This window comes from Salmo salar, chromosome 03, assembly GCF_965601325.2.
Source record: "Salmo salar chromosome 03, fSalSal1, whole genome shotgun sequence".
NCBI lineage: Eukaryota > Metazoa > Chordata > Actinopteri > Salmoniformes > Salmonidae > Salmo > Salmo salar.
The window spans coordinates 7811806-7827836 of NC_138293.1; the positions used below are offsets into that span (position 1 = coordinate 7811806).

General features: G+C 39.8%; 1 protein-coding gene across 1 annotated transcript; it reads right to left on the reverse strand.

The window, feature by feature from the left end:
* Window positions 1-6736: 6736 nt before the first annotated feature.
* On the reverse strand, window positions 6737-14428 carry LOC106597370 (dermatan-sulfate epimerase-like protein). The gene has a single exon (XM_014188573.3). It carries the CDS (start codon window positions 13615-13617, stop codon window positions 10039-10041), a length of 3579 nt encoding a protein of 1192 aa, XP_014044048.1. The 5' UTR covers window positions 13618-14428; the 3' UTR covers window positions 6737-10038.
* Window positions 14429-16031: the final 1603 nt, after the last annotated feature.

The window sequence follows — 16031 nt, forward strand, 5'->3', positions numbered from 1 at the left end:
CCACAGTGGGAACGTGATGGACACAACATTATTTTAGTTTAGTTCAGGGAGGGGAGGGGGGATAACCATAATGTGGTCTGAGACTCTTACACTCTTAGAATTGTATTTCATACCTTGAACCTAAAAGGGTTCTTCGGCTGTCTCAATAGAGCCAAGTAGAACCCCTTTGGGTTCCAGGTAAAACCCTTTCCACAGAGGGTTCTACATGGAGCGCAAAAGGGTTCTACCTGGAACCCAAAATGGTTATACCCGGAACCAAAAAGGGTTCTCCCTGAAATCAAAAAGGGTTTTCCTATGGGGACAGCCGAACAATCCTTTTAGAACCCTTTTTTTTCTAAGAGTGTAGTAACTTGTCCCAGTAAATGATCAAATCAGTTTTATGGAATTTTAAATTGAATCCATGTCTGATGTGAATACATTATAAACTCCAACTGTTCTATTCCAGTCTAAGTCTTACATTGAGATATACAGTGCCTTCGGAAAGTATTCAGACCCCTTGACCTTTTTCAAAAAAATTTACGTTACAGCCTTATTCTAAAATGTATTTAAAATAAACAAATCTCAACAATCTACACACAATGCCCCATCATGACAAAGTGAAAACTGGTTCTTAGAAATGTTTGCTAGTTTATTAAAAATAACAAACTGAAATATCACATTTACATAATTATTCAGACCCTTTACTCAGTACTTTGTTGAAGCACCTTTTGCAGCGATTACAGCATTGAGTCTTCTTGGGCATGTTGCTACAAGCTTGGCACACCTGTATTTGGGGAGTTTCTCCCATTCCTCTCTGCAAATCCACTCAAGCTCTGTCAGGTTGGATGGGGAGAGTTGCTGCACAGCTATTTTCAGGTCTCTCCAGAGATGTTAGATCTGTCTGTCTTCAAGTCTGGGCTTTGGCTGGGCCACTCAAGGACATTCAGAGACTTGTCCCGAAGCCACTCCTGCGTTGTCTTGGCTGTGTGCTTAGGGTCATTCTCCTGTTGGAAGGTGAACCTTCGCACCTGTCTGAGGTCCTGTGCGCTCTGGAGTAGGTTTTCATCAAGGATCTCTCTGTACTTTGCTCCGTTCCAAGTAGAAACCTTTTGGGTTCCATGCAAAACCCTTTCCACAGAGGGTTCTACATGGAATGTGGTAGCATATTCAATACCACTGTATTGAATATAATACCACTGTATTGAATATAATACCACTGTATTGAATATACTACCACTGTATTGAATATAATACCACTGTATTGAATATAATACCACTGTATTGAATATACTACCACTGTATTGAATATACTACCACTGTATTGAATATAATACCACTGTATTGAATATACTACCACTGTATTGAATATACTACCACTGTATTGAATATACTACCACTGTATTGAATATACTACCACTGTATTGAATATACTACCACTGTATTGAATATACTACCACTGTATTGAATATAATACCACTGTATTGAATATACTACCACTGTATTGAATATACTACCACTGTATTGAATATACTACCACTGTATTGAATATAATACCACTGTATTGAATATACTACCACTGTATTGAATATACTACCACTGTATTGAATATACTACCACTGTATTGAATATACTACCACTGTATTGAATATACTACCACTGTATTGAATATACTACCACTGTATTGAATATACTACCACTGTATTGAATATACTACCACTGTATTGAATATACTACCACTGTATTGAATATACTACCACTGTATTGAATATAATACCACTGTATTGAATATACTACCACTGTATTGAATATACTACCACTGTATTGAATATAATACCACTGTATTGAATATACTACCACTGTATTGAATATACTACCACTGTATTGAATATACTACCACTGTATTGAATATAATACCACTGTATTGAATATACTACCACTGTATTGAATATACTACCACTGTATTGAATATACTACCACTGTATTGAATATACTACCACTGTATTGAATATACTACCACTGTATTGAATATACTACCACTGTATTGAATATACTACCACTGTATTGAATATGCTACCACTGTATTGAATATAATACCACTGTATTGAATATAATACCACTGTATTGAATATACTACCACTGTATTGAATATACTACCACTGTATTGAATATACTACCACTGTATTGAATATACTACCACTGTATTGAATATAATACCACTGTATTGAATATACTACCACTGTATTGAATATAATACCACTGTATTGAATATAATACCACTGTATTGAATATAATACCACTGTATTGAATATAATACCACTGTATTGAATATACTACCACTGTATTGAATATACTACCACTGTATTGAATATACTACCACTGTATTGAATATACTACCACTGTATTGAATATACTACCACTGTATTGAATATACTACCACTGTATTGAATATACTACCACTGTATTGAATATACTACCACTGTATTGAATATAATACCACTGTATTGAATATAATACCACTGTATTGAATATAATACCACTGTATTGAATATACTACCACTGTATTGAATATACTACCACTGTATTGAATATAATACCACTGTATTGAATATACTACCACTGTATTGAATATACTACCACTGTATTGAATATACTACCACTGTATTGAATATACTACCACTGTATTGAATATAATACCACTGTATTGAATATACTACCACTGTATTGAATATAATACCACTGTATTGAATATAATACCACTGTATTGAATATACTACCACTGTATTGAATATACTACCACTGTATTGAATATACTACCACTGTATTGAATATAATACCACTGTATTGAATATAATACCACTGTATTGAATATAATACCACTGTATTGAATATACTACCACTGTATTGAATATACTACCACTGTATTGAATATACTACCACTGTATTGAATATACTACCACTGTATTGAATATAATACCACTTTATTGAATATACTACCACTGTATTGAATATACTACCACTGTATTGAATATACTACCACTGTATTGAATATACTACCACTGTATTGAATATACTACCACTGTATTGAATATAATACCACTTTATTGAATATACTACCACTGTATTGAATATACTACCACTGTATTGAATATACTACCACTGTATTGAATATACTACCACTGTATTGAATATACTACCACTGTATTGAATATACTACCACTGTATTGAATATGCTACCACTGTATTGAATATGCTACCACTGTATTGAATATACTACCACTGTATTGAATATACTACCACTGTATTGAATATACTACCACTGTATTGAATATACTACCACTGTATTGAATATACTACCACTGTATTGAATATACTACCACTGTATTGAATATACTACCACTGTATTGAATATACTACCACTGTATTGAATATACTACCACTGTATTGAATAAGCCACTTGATTCAATAGAGCAACATGTTTCTGTCTGTGCTCAGCCACACAGGGCTAGACATTCGAAAACAAAGGGAATTGCACACAGTTCGGTGGGTAGTAGGTAAACTTCATTCATCAAAGTCAGTGGCGTAGGTAAATTAATCAAAGGTAAGTTATACTTTGCATGAATGCGAAAACCACAGCATAGTGGACATTGGACACTGCAAATGCAACACCCGAGAATACATCATGGGGAAATGGCTTCAGTTGAAACTGCTATTTCACATTTTTAAATTACATTTTTAGCAGACGCTCTTATCCAGAGAAGTAGTTACTATTTAGAGAGACGGTGTTACCATTTTCTAGAGAAGTAGTTATCATTTCTAGAGAAGTAGTTTTCCATTTCATTTATCCTTTTGGATTTATAGTTATTTTCACTGGTCTAAATTAGTGATTGGGTCAAACTTGTCGGAAATGTTTCTAGAGTATAATAGTTAAAAAGGCAGCACTGAAATTACTATGACTATTATTTTTCAGAGTAATTTCCAATAAAAGATAATAAAAAGGCACAAAGACAATGTATTGATGTACTGATGTGTGTTGATATTAGTTTTTGCTTTATCTGTGTGTTCTCTTGTGTTGTGTCGCCATCTATTGGTACATGGAAACAACTGTACATTCAAAGCAGAAGCAGTAACGTTATGGTGTACAGTATGTATGTATGTACAGTGCATTCAGAAAGTATTCAGACCCCTTCCTTTTTTCCACATTTTGTTACGTTACAGCTTTGTTCAAAAATGTATTTAATGTTTTCCTCATCAATCTACACAAAATGCCCCATAATGACAAAGCTAGAACAGGTTTTGAGAATTTTTTGCAAATGTATATAAATAAAAAATAATACCTTATTGACATAAGTATTCAGACCATTTGTTATGAGACTCGAATTTGAGCTCAGGTACATCCTGTTTCCCATTGATCATCCTTGATTGGAGTCCACCTATTGTAAATTCAATTGATTGGACATGATTTGGAAAGGCACACACACCTGCACAGTTGACAGTGCATGTCAGAGCAAAAACAAAGCCATGAGGTTGAAGGAATTATCCGTAGAGCTCCGAGACAGGATTCTGTCGAGGAACAGATCTGGGGAAGGGTACCAAAACATTTCTGTAGCATTGAAGGTCCCCAAAAACATAGTGGCCTCCATCATTCTTAAATGGAAGAAGTTTGGAACCACCAAGACCCTTCCTAGAGCTGGCCGCCCGACCAAACTGAGCAATTGGGGAGAAGGGCCTTGGTCAGGGAGGTGACCAATAACCTGATGGTCACTCTGACAAAGCTCCAGAGTTCCTCTGTGGAGATAGGAGAACCTTCCAGAAGGACAACCATCTCTGCAGCACTCCACCAATGAGACTTTTATGGTAGAGTGGCCAGACAGAAGCCACTCCTCAGTAAAAGGCACATGACAGCCCGCTTGGAGTTTTCCAAAAGGCACCTAAAGGACTCAGACCATGAGAAACAAGATTCTCTGGTCTGATGAAACCAAGATTGAACTCTTTGGCCTGAACGCCAAGCGTCATGTCTGGAGGAAACCTGGCACCATCCCTACTCTGAAGCATGGTGATGGAAGCATCATGCTCTGGGGATGTTTTTTAGAGTCAGGGACTGGGAGACTAGTCAGGATTGAGGGAAAGATGAACGGAGCAAAATACAGAGAGATCCTTGATGAACACACCCAAGAAGACTCAATGCTGTAATCGCTGCCAAAGGTGCTTCAACAAAGTACTGAGTAAAGGGTCTGAATACTTATGTAAATGTAAAATGTCCTTGTTTTTTAAAAATATATATATATATATACATTTGCAAAATATGCCATTATGGGGTATTTTGTGTAGAACGATGAGGGGGAAAAATGATTTATTCCATTTTAGAATAAGGCTGTAACCTAACAAAATGTGGAAAAGGTCAAGGGGTCTGAATACTTTCTGAATGCATTGTATGTATGTATGTATGTATGTATGTATGTATGTATGTATGTATGTATGTATGTATGTATGTATGTATGTATGTATGTATGTATGTATGTATGTATAGCATGTATGTATAGCGTGTATGTATAGCGTGTATGTATAGCGTGTATGTATAGCGTATATGTATAGCGTGTATGTATAGCGTGTATGTATAGCGTGTATGTATAGCGTATATGTATAGCGTGTATGTATAGCATGTATGTATGTATAGCATGTATGTATGTATAGCATGTATGTATGTATAGCATGTATGTATGTATAGCATGTATGTATAGCATGTATGTATAGCATGTATGTATAGCATGTATGTTTGTGTAAAACCGTTATGATTGTTGGGTAGAATAGGGAATTGTGTTTGATTAGGTAAGTACAACTCAACTTAAATTATCATAAATAAATAACAAAGAAATAAAAAAACAAGGAAATACAATACTGCAATGTTTGTGAATAAGCATTTATAAATTGATAATAATATTTAAAGCATATTCGGGAGATTTGCTAAACTTGGTGCATTCAAGAGACTTTGTTAACAAATGCTGTTTTAGTTTTTTTTAAAGAATTGTTGCTCTCATGGTATGTCATTACAAATATAGAAGTGTTATTAAGAAATTTTGCTCTCGTGGTGTCAATACAAATATAGGAGTGTTATTAAGAAATTTTGCTCTCGTGGTGTCAATACAAATATAGGAGTGTTATTAAGAAATGTTGCTCTCGTGGTGTCAATACAAATATAGAAGTGCTATTAAGAAATGTTGCTCTCGTGGTGTCATTACAAATATAGAAGTGTTATTAAGAAATTTTGCTCTCGTGGTGTCAATACAAATATAGGAGTGTTATTAAGAAATGTTGCTCTCGTGGTGTCAATACAAATATAGAACTGTTATTAAGAAATGTTGCTCTCGTGGTGTCAATACAAATATAGAACTGTTATTAAGAAATGTTGCTCTCGTGGTGTCAATACAAATATAGAACTGTTATTAAGAAATGTTGCTCTCGTGGTGTCAATACAAATATAGAAGTGTTATTAAGAAATGAATTTGCTCTATAGTTTCCATTGTATTGGGGGCTCATTCACTGATGATATCATTTATTGCATCCTTCAGCAACATTTACAAAACAATTGAGCCTTTCAAGCAGGTGGCATGTACAGTAGACCAGTGGTTAAGAGTGTTGGGCTAGTAATCAAGAGTGGCTGGTTTTAATCCCCAAGCCGACTTGGTGGAAAATCTGTCAATGTGCCCTTGAGCAAGGTCCTTAAACCTACTTGGCCTGTAAGTTTTGCTCTGGAGAAGAATGACTGAAACATGTTTTTATTTAAATGTGACACATGGAGCTTTGTACAAATAGCAATTCATAATGTGTACACTAGATGGACATATTGCTCTTTTCTTGGGCTATAAGGTTTCAAGAAAACTGTAAGCAGCTGTAAACTTCCCAATACACTTTTGCTGTCAATCACCCATTCTTCCAGAAACTCGTATCCCACTGCAAGGCTGAATGTCCTGTTGAACCCTAGATGTACAGTGTTTATATTATGACAGAGTTAACATACTGGTGACCTCGAAACAGCAAGCTGCAATAAACCACATGCCCATAGCTCCAGAGCTCTGCTGGTTTTGTAATCATTTCCATCTGTAAATAAAAGTGTCTTTCATCACGATTCTTCCTCGATGAGTTTGCTGGCAAACACAGTCAACGCTCAACTTCTCCTACCTTCCTCCTGCTACAAGTTCTTGAGGCTTTTTTATTTACGAAAACACATATACACAGCTTTATAAATAAGCCACTCCCCTCTTAAAGCTGCAATACATAACTATTTTGGCAAGCCGCAGATACACATAGAAATATGTGTTATAGATCTGTCATTCTCATTGAAAGCAAGTCTAAGAAGTGGCAGATCTGTTTTACATGTGCTATTTCTATGCTTTCCGTTCTTAAGTTTTGCCTTGTTTACTTTCGGTTTTGTACACAAGCTTCAAACAGCTGAAAAAACAAGTATTTGGGGTTATGGAAAATGTATTTCACAGCGGTTTAGATGGTGGAATGATTCTCTACACTATACTTGCTTGTTTTGTCACGTAAACTGAAATTAGGCAAACTATTCAAATTTTAGCAACCAGGAAATGGCGCAGAGATTTCTGCATAGTGCATCTTTAAGTTTAATGCTGCAAGATTTTACCTTTAATTGCTTTCTGCATTTGAACACTTACGAAAAAAGATTGCAGTCAGAGTGAAGTATAACTGCAGTTAGAGTGCAGCATATCTGCAGTCAGAGTGCAGTATAACTGCAATACGCTACAAAGACTGCATCCAAAATAACAGTTTTATTTTTTTACTGCAGTACTTTTGAGAGGTCACTGCAGTTATTCTGCAATTACTGCGTCCAAAATACCACAGTTGACTGCAGTTACTGCGCTTTTATTGCAATTTCGAAAATGCTATCTTTTTTTGTAAGGGACGAAAGCAGCAGGTGACGATACTGTAGATGCATTATGCATGTAGTTTCACTTTAAGCTGCACTCAAGCTATGAGCCTACAATACATCCACATCTTTCAGAAAGATGTCTAAAGCTCCTTACAAACACAATCCAACGCATTCTACAAAGGTATCCCATTTCTGAAGAACTGTATTAGATTATTTTAAAAGTCTTGTTAGTTTGTGATAATCCCCTTTTTAATTATTGTGACATCACAGCATGAAGCACACACACAAATTGTATTGGAATAAAGTGACTTTGTTAAATATCTGATGAAGACAGTCTTCGGAAAAAGGATATTTAATGTCCTATGCGTAGTGCAGTGTTTCGGACATGACTTACATGACAGTAACAACAAAAATTATGCTAACTTGTCTAAAGCAATTTGAGGCAAGGCTCTTTCTTTGCAGTGAATGTAAATAATTTCTCAATTTACACAATTGCATATTTTGCATGCTTCAAAAAGTTTTCTATAACTGTATTCACATCCTGGCTGAGAAAATGTTTTTCTTCCGCAAAATGCATTTACTATCAGTAAGAGAAGCCTGCTGGGTTGTTGTATACCCCAATGCTCTGACAAAAGTACTGCACTGAATTTACAAGCAGGGTTTTACCCCTTACCACTGAAAAAAAATTAACATTTTGCAATCAACTATAAATAAGAGTGAGGTTTGAAATCAAGTGATTGACAATAGTCTACAAAAGCTTTATGATATACTGTAGCAAAATATGTACATAACACTGTTAAATCCAATCCAGTATTCCAATTACTTTAAAGGGATATTTCACCCCCAAAAAATATATGTTTTAAATTATTATCGACTGAATGCACCAATATTACAATTGTTAGTGTTTTTCTTGGTATTTTATCAGGATCCCCATTAGTTGTTGCGATAGCAGCAGCTACTTTTCCTTGGGTCCCACACAAAACATGACATAATAGAGAACATTAATAGACAAGAGCAGCTCAAGGACAGAAGTGCATACATTTACAAGAAAAAATATAACTAAAAGGTTCTGTACTGACTCAATACTGAGAAAAAATATCTAGAGAGACCTACTATTCTAGGCCTACATTTATAATTTACATGTTGATAAATTCAATTTACAGTCAGTAGCATCTATCAGTACATACACACAACATAATTAGGTCAAATAAGGGAGAGGCGTTCAAGCCAGGTTTGCTGTTCACTTGAGCTATTTAAGATGGAAGGGTGTTCCATGCGATCATGGTTCTATATAATAATGTATGTTTCCTTGAATTCGTTCTGGATTTGGGGACTGTGAAAAGACCCCTGGCGTCATGTCTGGTGGGGTAAGTGTGTGTGTCAGTGCTGTGTGTAAGTTGACTATGCAAACAATTTGGAATTTTCAGCACATAAATGTTTCTTTAAAAAAAACAAGAAGCGATGCAGTCAGTCTCTCCTCTATTTTTAGCCAAGACTGGCATGCAAAATATTGATATTAGCCCTCTGATGAAGAGCAAGTGAAGAGCAAGACGTGTCGCTCTGTTCTGGGCCAGCTGCAGTTTTTTTAGGTCCTTAATTGCAGCACTTAACCATATAACTGGACAATAATCAAGACAATATAAAACTAGAGCCTGCAGGACTTGCTTTGTGGAGTGTGGTGTCAAAAAAGCAGAGTATCTCTAAATGATTTGTACCAAATACAATGCTTTTAGTTTTAGAGATGTTCAGGACCAGTTTATTACTGGCCACCCATTCTAAAACAAACTGCAGCTCTTTGTTTAGGGTTGCAGATTTCTCACTAGCTGTGGTTGCTGATTTGTTTAATGTTGAATCAGCAATTCGTGTCCCCCTAGCATTGCTACATGCTCCAAAAATGCTAGCCAGGAGATTCTGGGCGTGGCTAAATAACCAGCCAACAAACTTCAACTGTTTGGATGAAAAGACATCACGTTAGTCAGACAAATCATAAACTTCAAAAAAGTGTTAAGGAGCACATCACTCTGTTCCATTTTATACATCCCAGTCTATAAACAAGGACTGGACAATTAAAAGTAACATAATAGTGGAATGTGCAAAATATAGAACAACAAAGTATACATGTCAACAAACCAAAAGTACGGTGTCCATCGTAGGATATCATACAGCAGCTATTAACTTAAGTACCTTGAGTACCCAAGCCTCTCCATAACCGTTAAGCATGTGTCCTCTATCATTCTGATCTCGTGGATGGGCATTTGTTTTCTCCACACATTGATGCTGACTGGCGATATGTCTCCCTCGTACACCAGGTTGTACAGGTTGGTGGAGGTGGCGAACATGAGCTGGTTGAGGGCAGCTGGGGCCACGGGAACCCCGATAAACGTGTGTATCTTTCCTGCTGTCTCCTCAGGATATTGCACAATGTCCTCAAATTTCACATGGAGGTAAGTGGCGGTGAGGTCGCCGTTGACCTGGAGTGCCGTGGTTGTGTGGGCCAGCCACAGATGGGCAAGTAGCAGCACCGGCTCCATCTCTGGATCAGAGAGGACGCTGTGCAATGTCAAGAATTCCGGGGTGAACCCTACTGTACACTTGCTTCTCCCGCCGTTCCTTTCTTGCTTAAAAATTGCGGCAACATGTTTTTGCACATTCTTGCGAGAGTAGAGGCTTGGCTCGCTGTTGTAGAGCATAAGGTAAATCCAAGCGCGAGGATCTCGCACTACGTGCACCGCCCGAAATGAGGGACCGACGACCTCTCGGAAAAACGGGAGTTTCAGGGTCCAGCTCCCGCTGCTCAGGCTGAGGACAGGGCGGGCATTAGGGTACCTCTCCATGTGCCGCCTTAGCTCCTGAACATACTCCCCATCTCTATCTGAACTCCCCCTCGGTTTCGTAGACCCCGACTGCCTACGAATTGGCTTCCTCCTCTTGCCAGGAAGCTCGCCCCCAATCTCATTCCAGCTGCCCTCGTTGTGCAACCGAATGTTCTGCAGGTGAAGTCTAGGGTTATAGACCAAGGAATGGAACCAGCCCTGGATGGCCTTGTAGTGACCTCTTTCCGCATCTAGTCTGGACCACACGCAGGCATCCACCAGGGGGTCAAAGTTGAACTCGGTGTCCGGGATGACTAGGTGCTCTGTGGGGACTTGGAGATAAACAAAGTCAGAGCTGTTATAGAAAAGGGGCTTGAGAACTTCAGCCCCAGACCCTGGCAGCGATGTAACGACGACTGTGGGGAGAGGGTTCGGGGACAGATCGGACACTGATTGTTCACAGACAAGCCAATCACAGCTATTGGAGACAAACAGAAACTCAACAACCCACAGCAGGAGAACAAATGTTAAAGTATAGCGCATGATCTTACGGAAGCAGAAATAAAACGTGCGTTGCAGGATTAAAAACCCAATGGCGAGACACAGTGTCAGCCCTCCCACTATATTAACCATAAACCCAAAGTCATAGACTGGATCCACAGTGTTTTGTTCAGTCACCGTTTGAACTCCCAGACCAAAGTGGATTATCTGATGTCTGCTTTGCATCTTTGCATATCCCCCAAAGCCCAAGTAGCTGTATCTGGCACCAATGTCATTGTAGTTTGTTACGATGGACACAATGGATTCTGTGCCGTTGACGACAACCGAGAGTCGTACTCCATTTTTACTATTGTCGATGAATCTGCAGTTGGAGATTTTGACATTGGGACTGTGCATCAAATAGGCCACTCTGGTGACCGTGCCCTCCATTGGAAAGGTCACGTTGACAAACTGGGTCCATCGTTTCTTAAACTCAGCAGCCTGCTCTGCCTCCTGTATTCTCGCCACTGGACTAGTCCCCTGACTGTCAAACCAAAACATTTGGTAGTGAGCATCCCAAACGTCCATCAGTGCCCCATTGTACCTGTCTAAAGCCCTGTGAGGGACATATTTAAAATCAATGTCCAAGTTGTGAAAGAAAGCACTCAGAACACTCAACGGAGACTCCTTGCTTTTTTCCACATGGTCAAACACCAGCAGAGTCTGAGAGTTGAGCAAGACAAGGGCACGGTATACGCTCTTCAGCCCCATCACAGAGGAGTAGGCCGACGCCGCTTCTCCACTAACGAACAGAGAGTCCCCGTGGGATGCAGCTACAATGACCTCACCGGCTGTGTTGCCGACCTCAGGCTCCGCCCACCGCAGCCACTTGCCGCATTCTCCAAGCTGGCCCTCCCAGGGCTGATTGCACTTGCTTGTGGGAGACGGGGCGAACGTCAAGACATTGTTGAGGTAGCTGTATTTGGGGCCGTACAGTGCCTCTGAAACAAATACCTGTCCATTAGGGGCAAAGGTGAAGGAATTCTGATCTGGGTGCTCATGGCCCGGATTGAAATTGCTCCAGCCCTCCAGCCAGGAGTAGGGCTTGGAATGGACGATATCATACACCGCCCTACCGCCCAGCTTCCCCGATTTGAAGGAGACAAATGTGTTGCCTTGACCGTATGATGAACCAGCCCCGTAAGTCACCACACCCCAGTTTGAGAACATGTGCAGTACTGCTTTGCCAAACCCGGCTGGTGGTTGCTTGGAGAGCTCACTGTCATACCACAGGAACTCAGTGTGTAAGGTGGCCCAGCGCTGGGCTGCCGACTGCTCCATGGGGCCATCTTTGGGACGATGTTTCCTGATCTGCTGGGCCAGCCAGTTTCCGGTGCCGTCCCGGAGCACAAATGCATCGAGGAACACCAGCTGACTCTCCGGTCCGTAGAACCAGTTGTAGTTGGAGTCAGCGATGCCCACTGTCCTCTGGAAACCTGGCAGAAGTGTGGAGTGGTAGAACCAGAAGTGCGCCCGCAACCAGTTGTTCTGGGTGTTGTCGATGTCGAAGTGGCGACGCGCCAGGAAAACATACTGAGTGATGGACTTTGCGGTGTAACTCCCATAGGCCACACCCTCGTCTAGCGAGCCATCCACTACATGACTGAGGAGGAACATGGTCTTTTCCATGTAGTTAACGGCCACCTGCTTCCACATCATTGTCTCCGGGTCACTGTGTGCTCCCACCACGAGGGCGCCGGTCAGGATGGCCAAGATGTTGGTAGTCTGATGATTCTGTAAAAACTGCTTCCCCCATCCCCTGTGTTTGGAGAGTTCGTACAGCTCCTCTGTGGCGGCACGTATTTTCTTCATGTAGCGTGCCTTTCGCGATGTGTCCAGGAGAGGGTAGATGAAGTCATAGGCTGTGGCAAATCCTGTGAGGGAGTGAGCCATGGGAACCTCGTCGTTGGGGGCGCTGGTCACTGTCCAGTTAGGGTACACTGCCATCTGGTCCATGTATCTCATTAAGAATTGATGGGCAGCTGTATCTTTGGGGCAGAGCAAACAGTACAGAGCGAGAGAGGGGAGATTGTTGCCGTAAATTTCATTCCATTTGCTAGAAAATTCCTCATGCTTAACCGGGGGTAGATAGAGTGCAGTATAGGCAAGCATTGTCCCAACAGCAAGCCGGATAACTTTAAAAATATGTCTGTGCGTCGTGGCAGATCTCTGCTGCAGTAAACGTATGTCCACCTGGTGAAAATACAGGTTAGGGTGAAGGTTCGCCGGCCAGTTTTCCGGATGCTCATTGGTGCTTCCATCTCCTTGAAATGTGATTTTCTCCAACTCATCATCAATATTATTTTTGCCTAAACCGTCAGTAATTCCTGAGAAGGAAACTACAACAGCCAAGAGTGAGAATAAAACCATAGACCGTCCTGCGCATTTTCCAGCCATGATTCAAAAACCAGATGTGTTTTTAGTTTATTTTCCCTTTTTAAACTCTTTTCTAAGTCTAATCTGAAACACTGTTTGTCTTTTCCAAGTTACTACTCCCCTGCTATCCGTCGCTTTTCCGTTGCAGTTCATCTTGGGTTACATTCCATTCCTTCACTCTTTCCCATGTGTTCTGTTATTGGAAAAAAAGTTTGTTTGTTCTTAGTTTTTGGGGGGAGAAATTCTGTCATAGTAACATCAACTGTAACGTGCGTCATGTAACTTAGTAGACGAAAAAGGGACATCAAGCTGATATAGACAAAGAAAGTCAGTTTGACCACCTATTAAATCCTCAGGAATGTGAAACAGTGCTTAATATTGCTTGGATGGAGAATCGTTTGAACATAACTGCATGTGTCTCTTGAGCTATCAACACAGCTCTGTTTACCGTCCTTCCCGACTTCTCATCATCAAGAAAGTACCACAGTACGTTATCCAGAGAGCCTTTATAAGAAATGATAAGTACTTCCATGATTGCAGTCCATCTCCATACAGATTGATAAATCCAAGCTTCAGTTCTTCTTGCTTCAATGAAACACGTCTGCAAACTAAGGATGTTGAAATGGGACCTGCAGCAGATGTGGTAGCAGATGTGCAATGTAGTCATGTATTGCTTGAAAAAGATTCCTTCAACATGACTCCACATTTACGGCAATAATTTGGTCGAGAGAAGAGAAAGTTTAAAAGAATGTGAGACAACGTGAGACAACCCTTCTGCACTGTGCTGAGCTCTGCTCTTAATTATTCAGACAGATAAGATCACTTCAACTGAGCCAACAATTCTACATTCATCATCCATTAGCTATCTCACAAGATTGGAATGCTGGCATCTTTCCATGCTCCCCCAGACCTCAGAACGTCATGCCTAATGTGGTGTCATTTTACAATGCAATGAAACTGTGAGACTTCATATTAACATCTCCCACAGAACTCTGAAGTTCAAAGGTGTACTGTCTGAGAGGTGGCAGGTCTCTGTTCATGTCAGTACCCCAGAACAACAATGCTTCATGGTCATCTCCAGTGGTGTAAAGTACTTAAGTAATAATACTTGAAAAGTACTACTTAAGTAGTTTTTTGGGGTATCTGTACTTGACTTTACTATTTATAATTTTGCCAACTTTTACTTTTACTTCACTGCATTCCTAAAGAAAATAATGTACTTTTTACTCCATGCAATTTCCCTGACACCCAAAAGTACTCGTTACATTTTGACAGGAAAATGGTCCAATTCACACACTTATCAAAAGAACATCGCTGGTCGTCCCTACTGCCTCTGATCTGAAGGACTCTAAACACAAATGCTTAATTTGTAAATTATGTCTGAGTGTTTGAGTGTCCCCTGGCTATCCGTCAATAAAAATACAAAATTAAATTGTGCTGTCTGGTTTGCTTAATATAAGGAATTTTAAATGGTTTACACTTTTACTTGTTCTACTTAAGTACATTTTAGCAATTTCAAGTATATTTAAAACCAAATACTTTTAGACTTTTACTCAAGTTGTATTTTACTGGGTGACTTTCACTTTTACTTGAGTAATTATCTATTAAGGTACCTTTACTTTTACTCAAGTATGATAACTGAGTACTTTTTCCACCACTGATCTTCTCTAATTTATCCGCATGACAATAACCTCAGTGATCCCTGTCCCTGTTACTGAGGTCAGCATGACTACACTGGGCGACGAAGGAAAACCACACCTGAAAATAATCTTAGAGATACAAAGATGCTAGTTCCTACCACCTCCCATGAGCACAGACCTGAAAGGATGGTGGCTAGTGCTCAATGTGGAGGAAGCTCTACATAGCCTGATGGAGCTCTACTTAGCCTGATGGAGCTCTACTTAATCTGATGGAGCTCAACTTAGCCTGATGGAGCTTTACTTAACCTGATGGAGCTTTACTTAACCTGATGGAGCTCTACTTAACCTGATGGAGCTCTATTTAGCCTGGTGGAGCTCTACTTAACCTGATGGAGCTCTACTTAATATGATGGAGCTCAACTTAGCCTGATGGAGCACTACTTAGCCTGATGGAGCTTTACTTAACCTGATGGAGCTCTACTTAATCTGATGGAGCTCTACTTAACCTGATGGAGCTCTACTTAGCCTGATGGAGCTTTACTTAACCTGATGGAGCTCTATTTAGCCTGATGGAGCTCAACTTAACCTGATGGAGCTCTACTTAACCTGATGGTGCTCTACTTAGCCTGATGGAGCTTTACTTAACCTGATGGAGCTCTACTTAGCCTGATGGAGCTTTACTTAACCTGATGGAGCTTTACTTAACCTGATGGAGCTTTATTTAGCCTGGTGGAGCTCTATTTAGCCTGATGGAGCTCTACTTAGCCTGATGGAGCTTTACTTAACCTGATGGAG

Coding starts and splice junctions, on each gene's coding strand:
- LOC106597370 (XM_014188573.3), bottom strand. CDS start 13,617: ATGGCTGGAAAATGCGCAGGACGGTCTATGGTTTTATTCTCACTCTTG.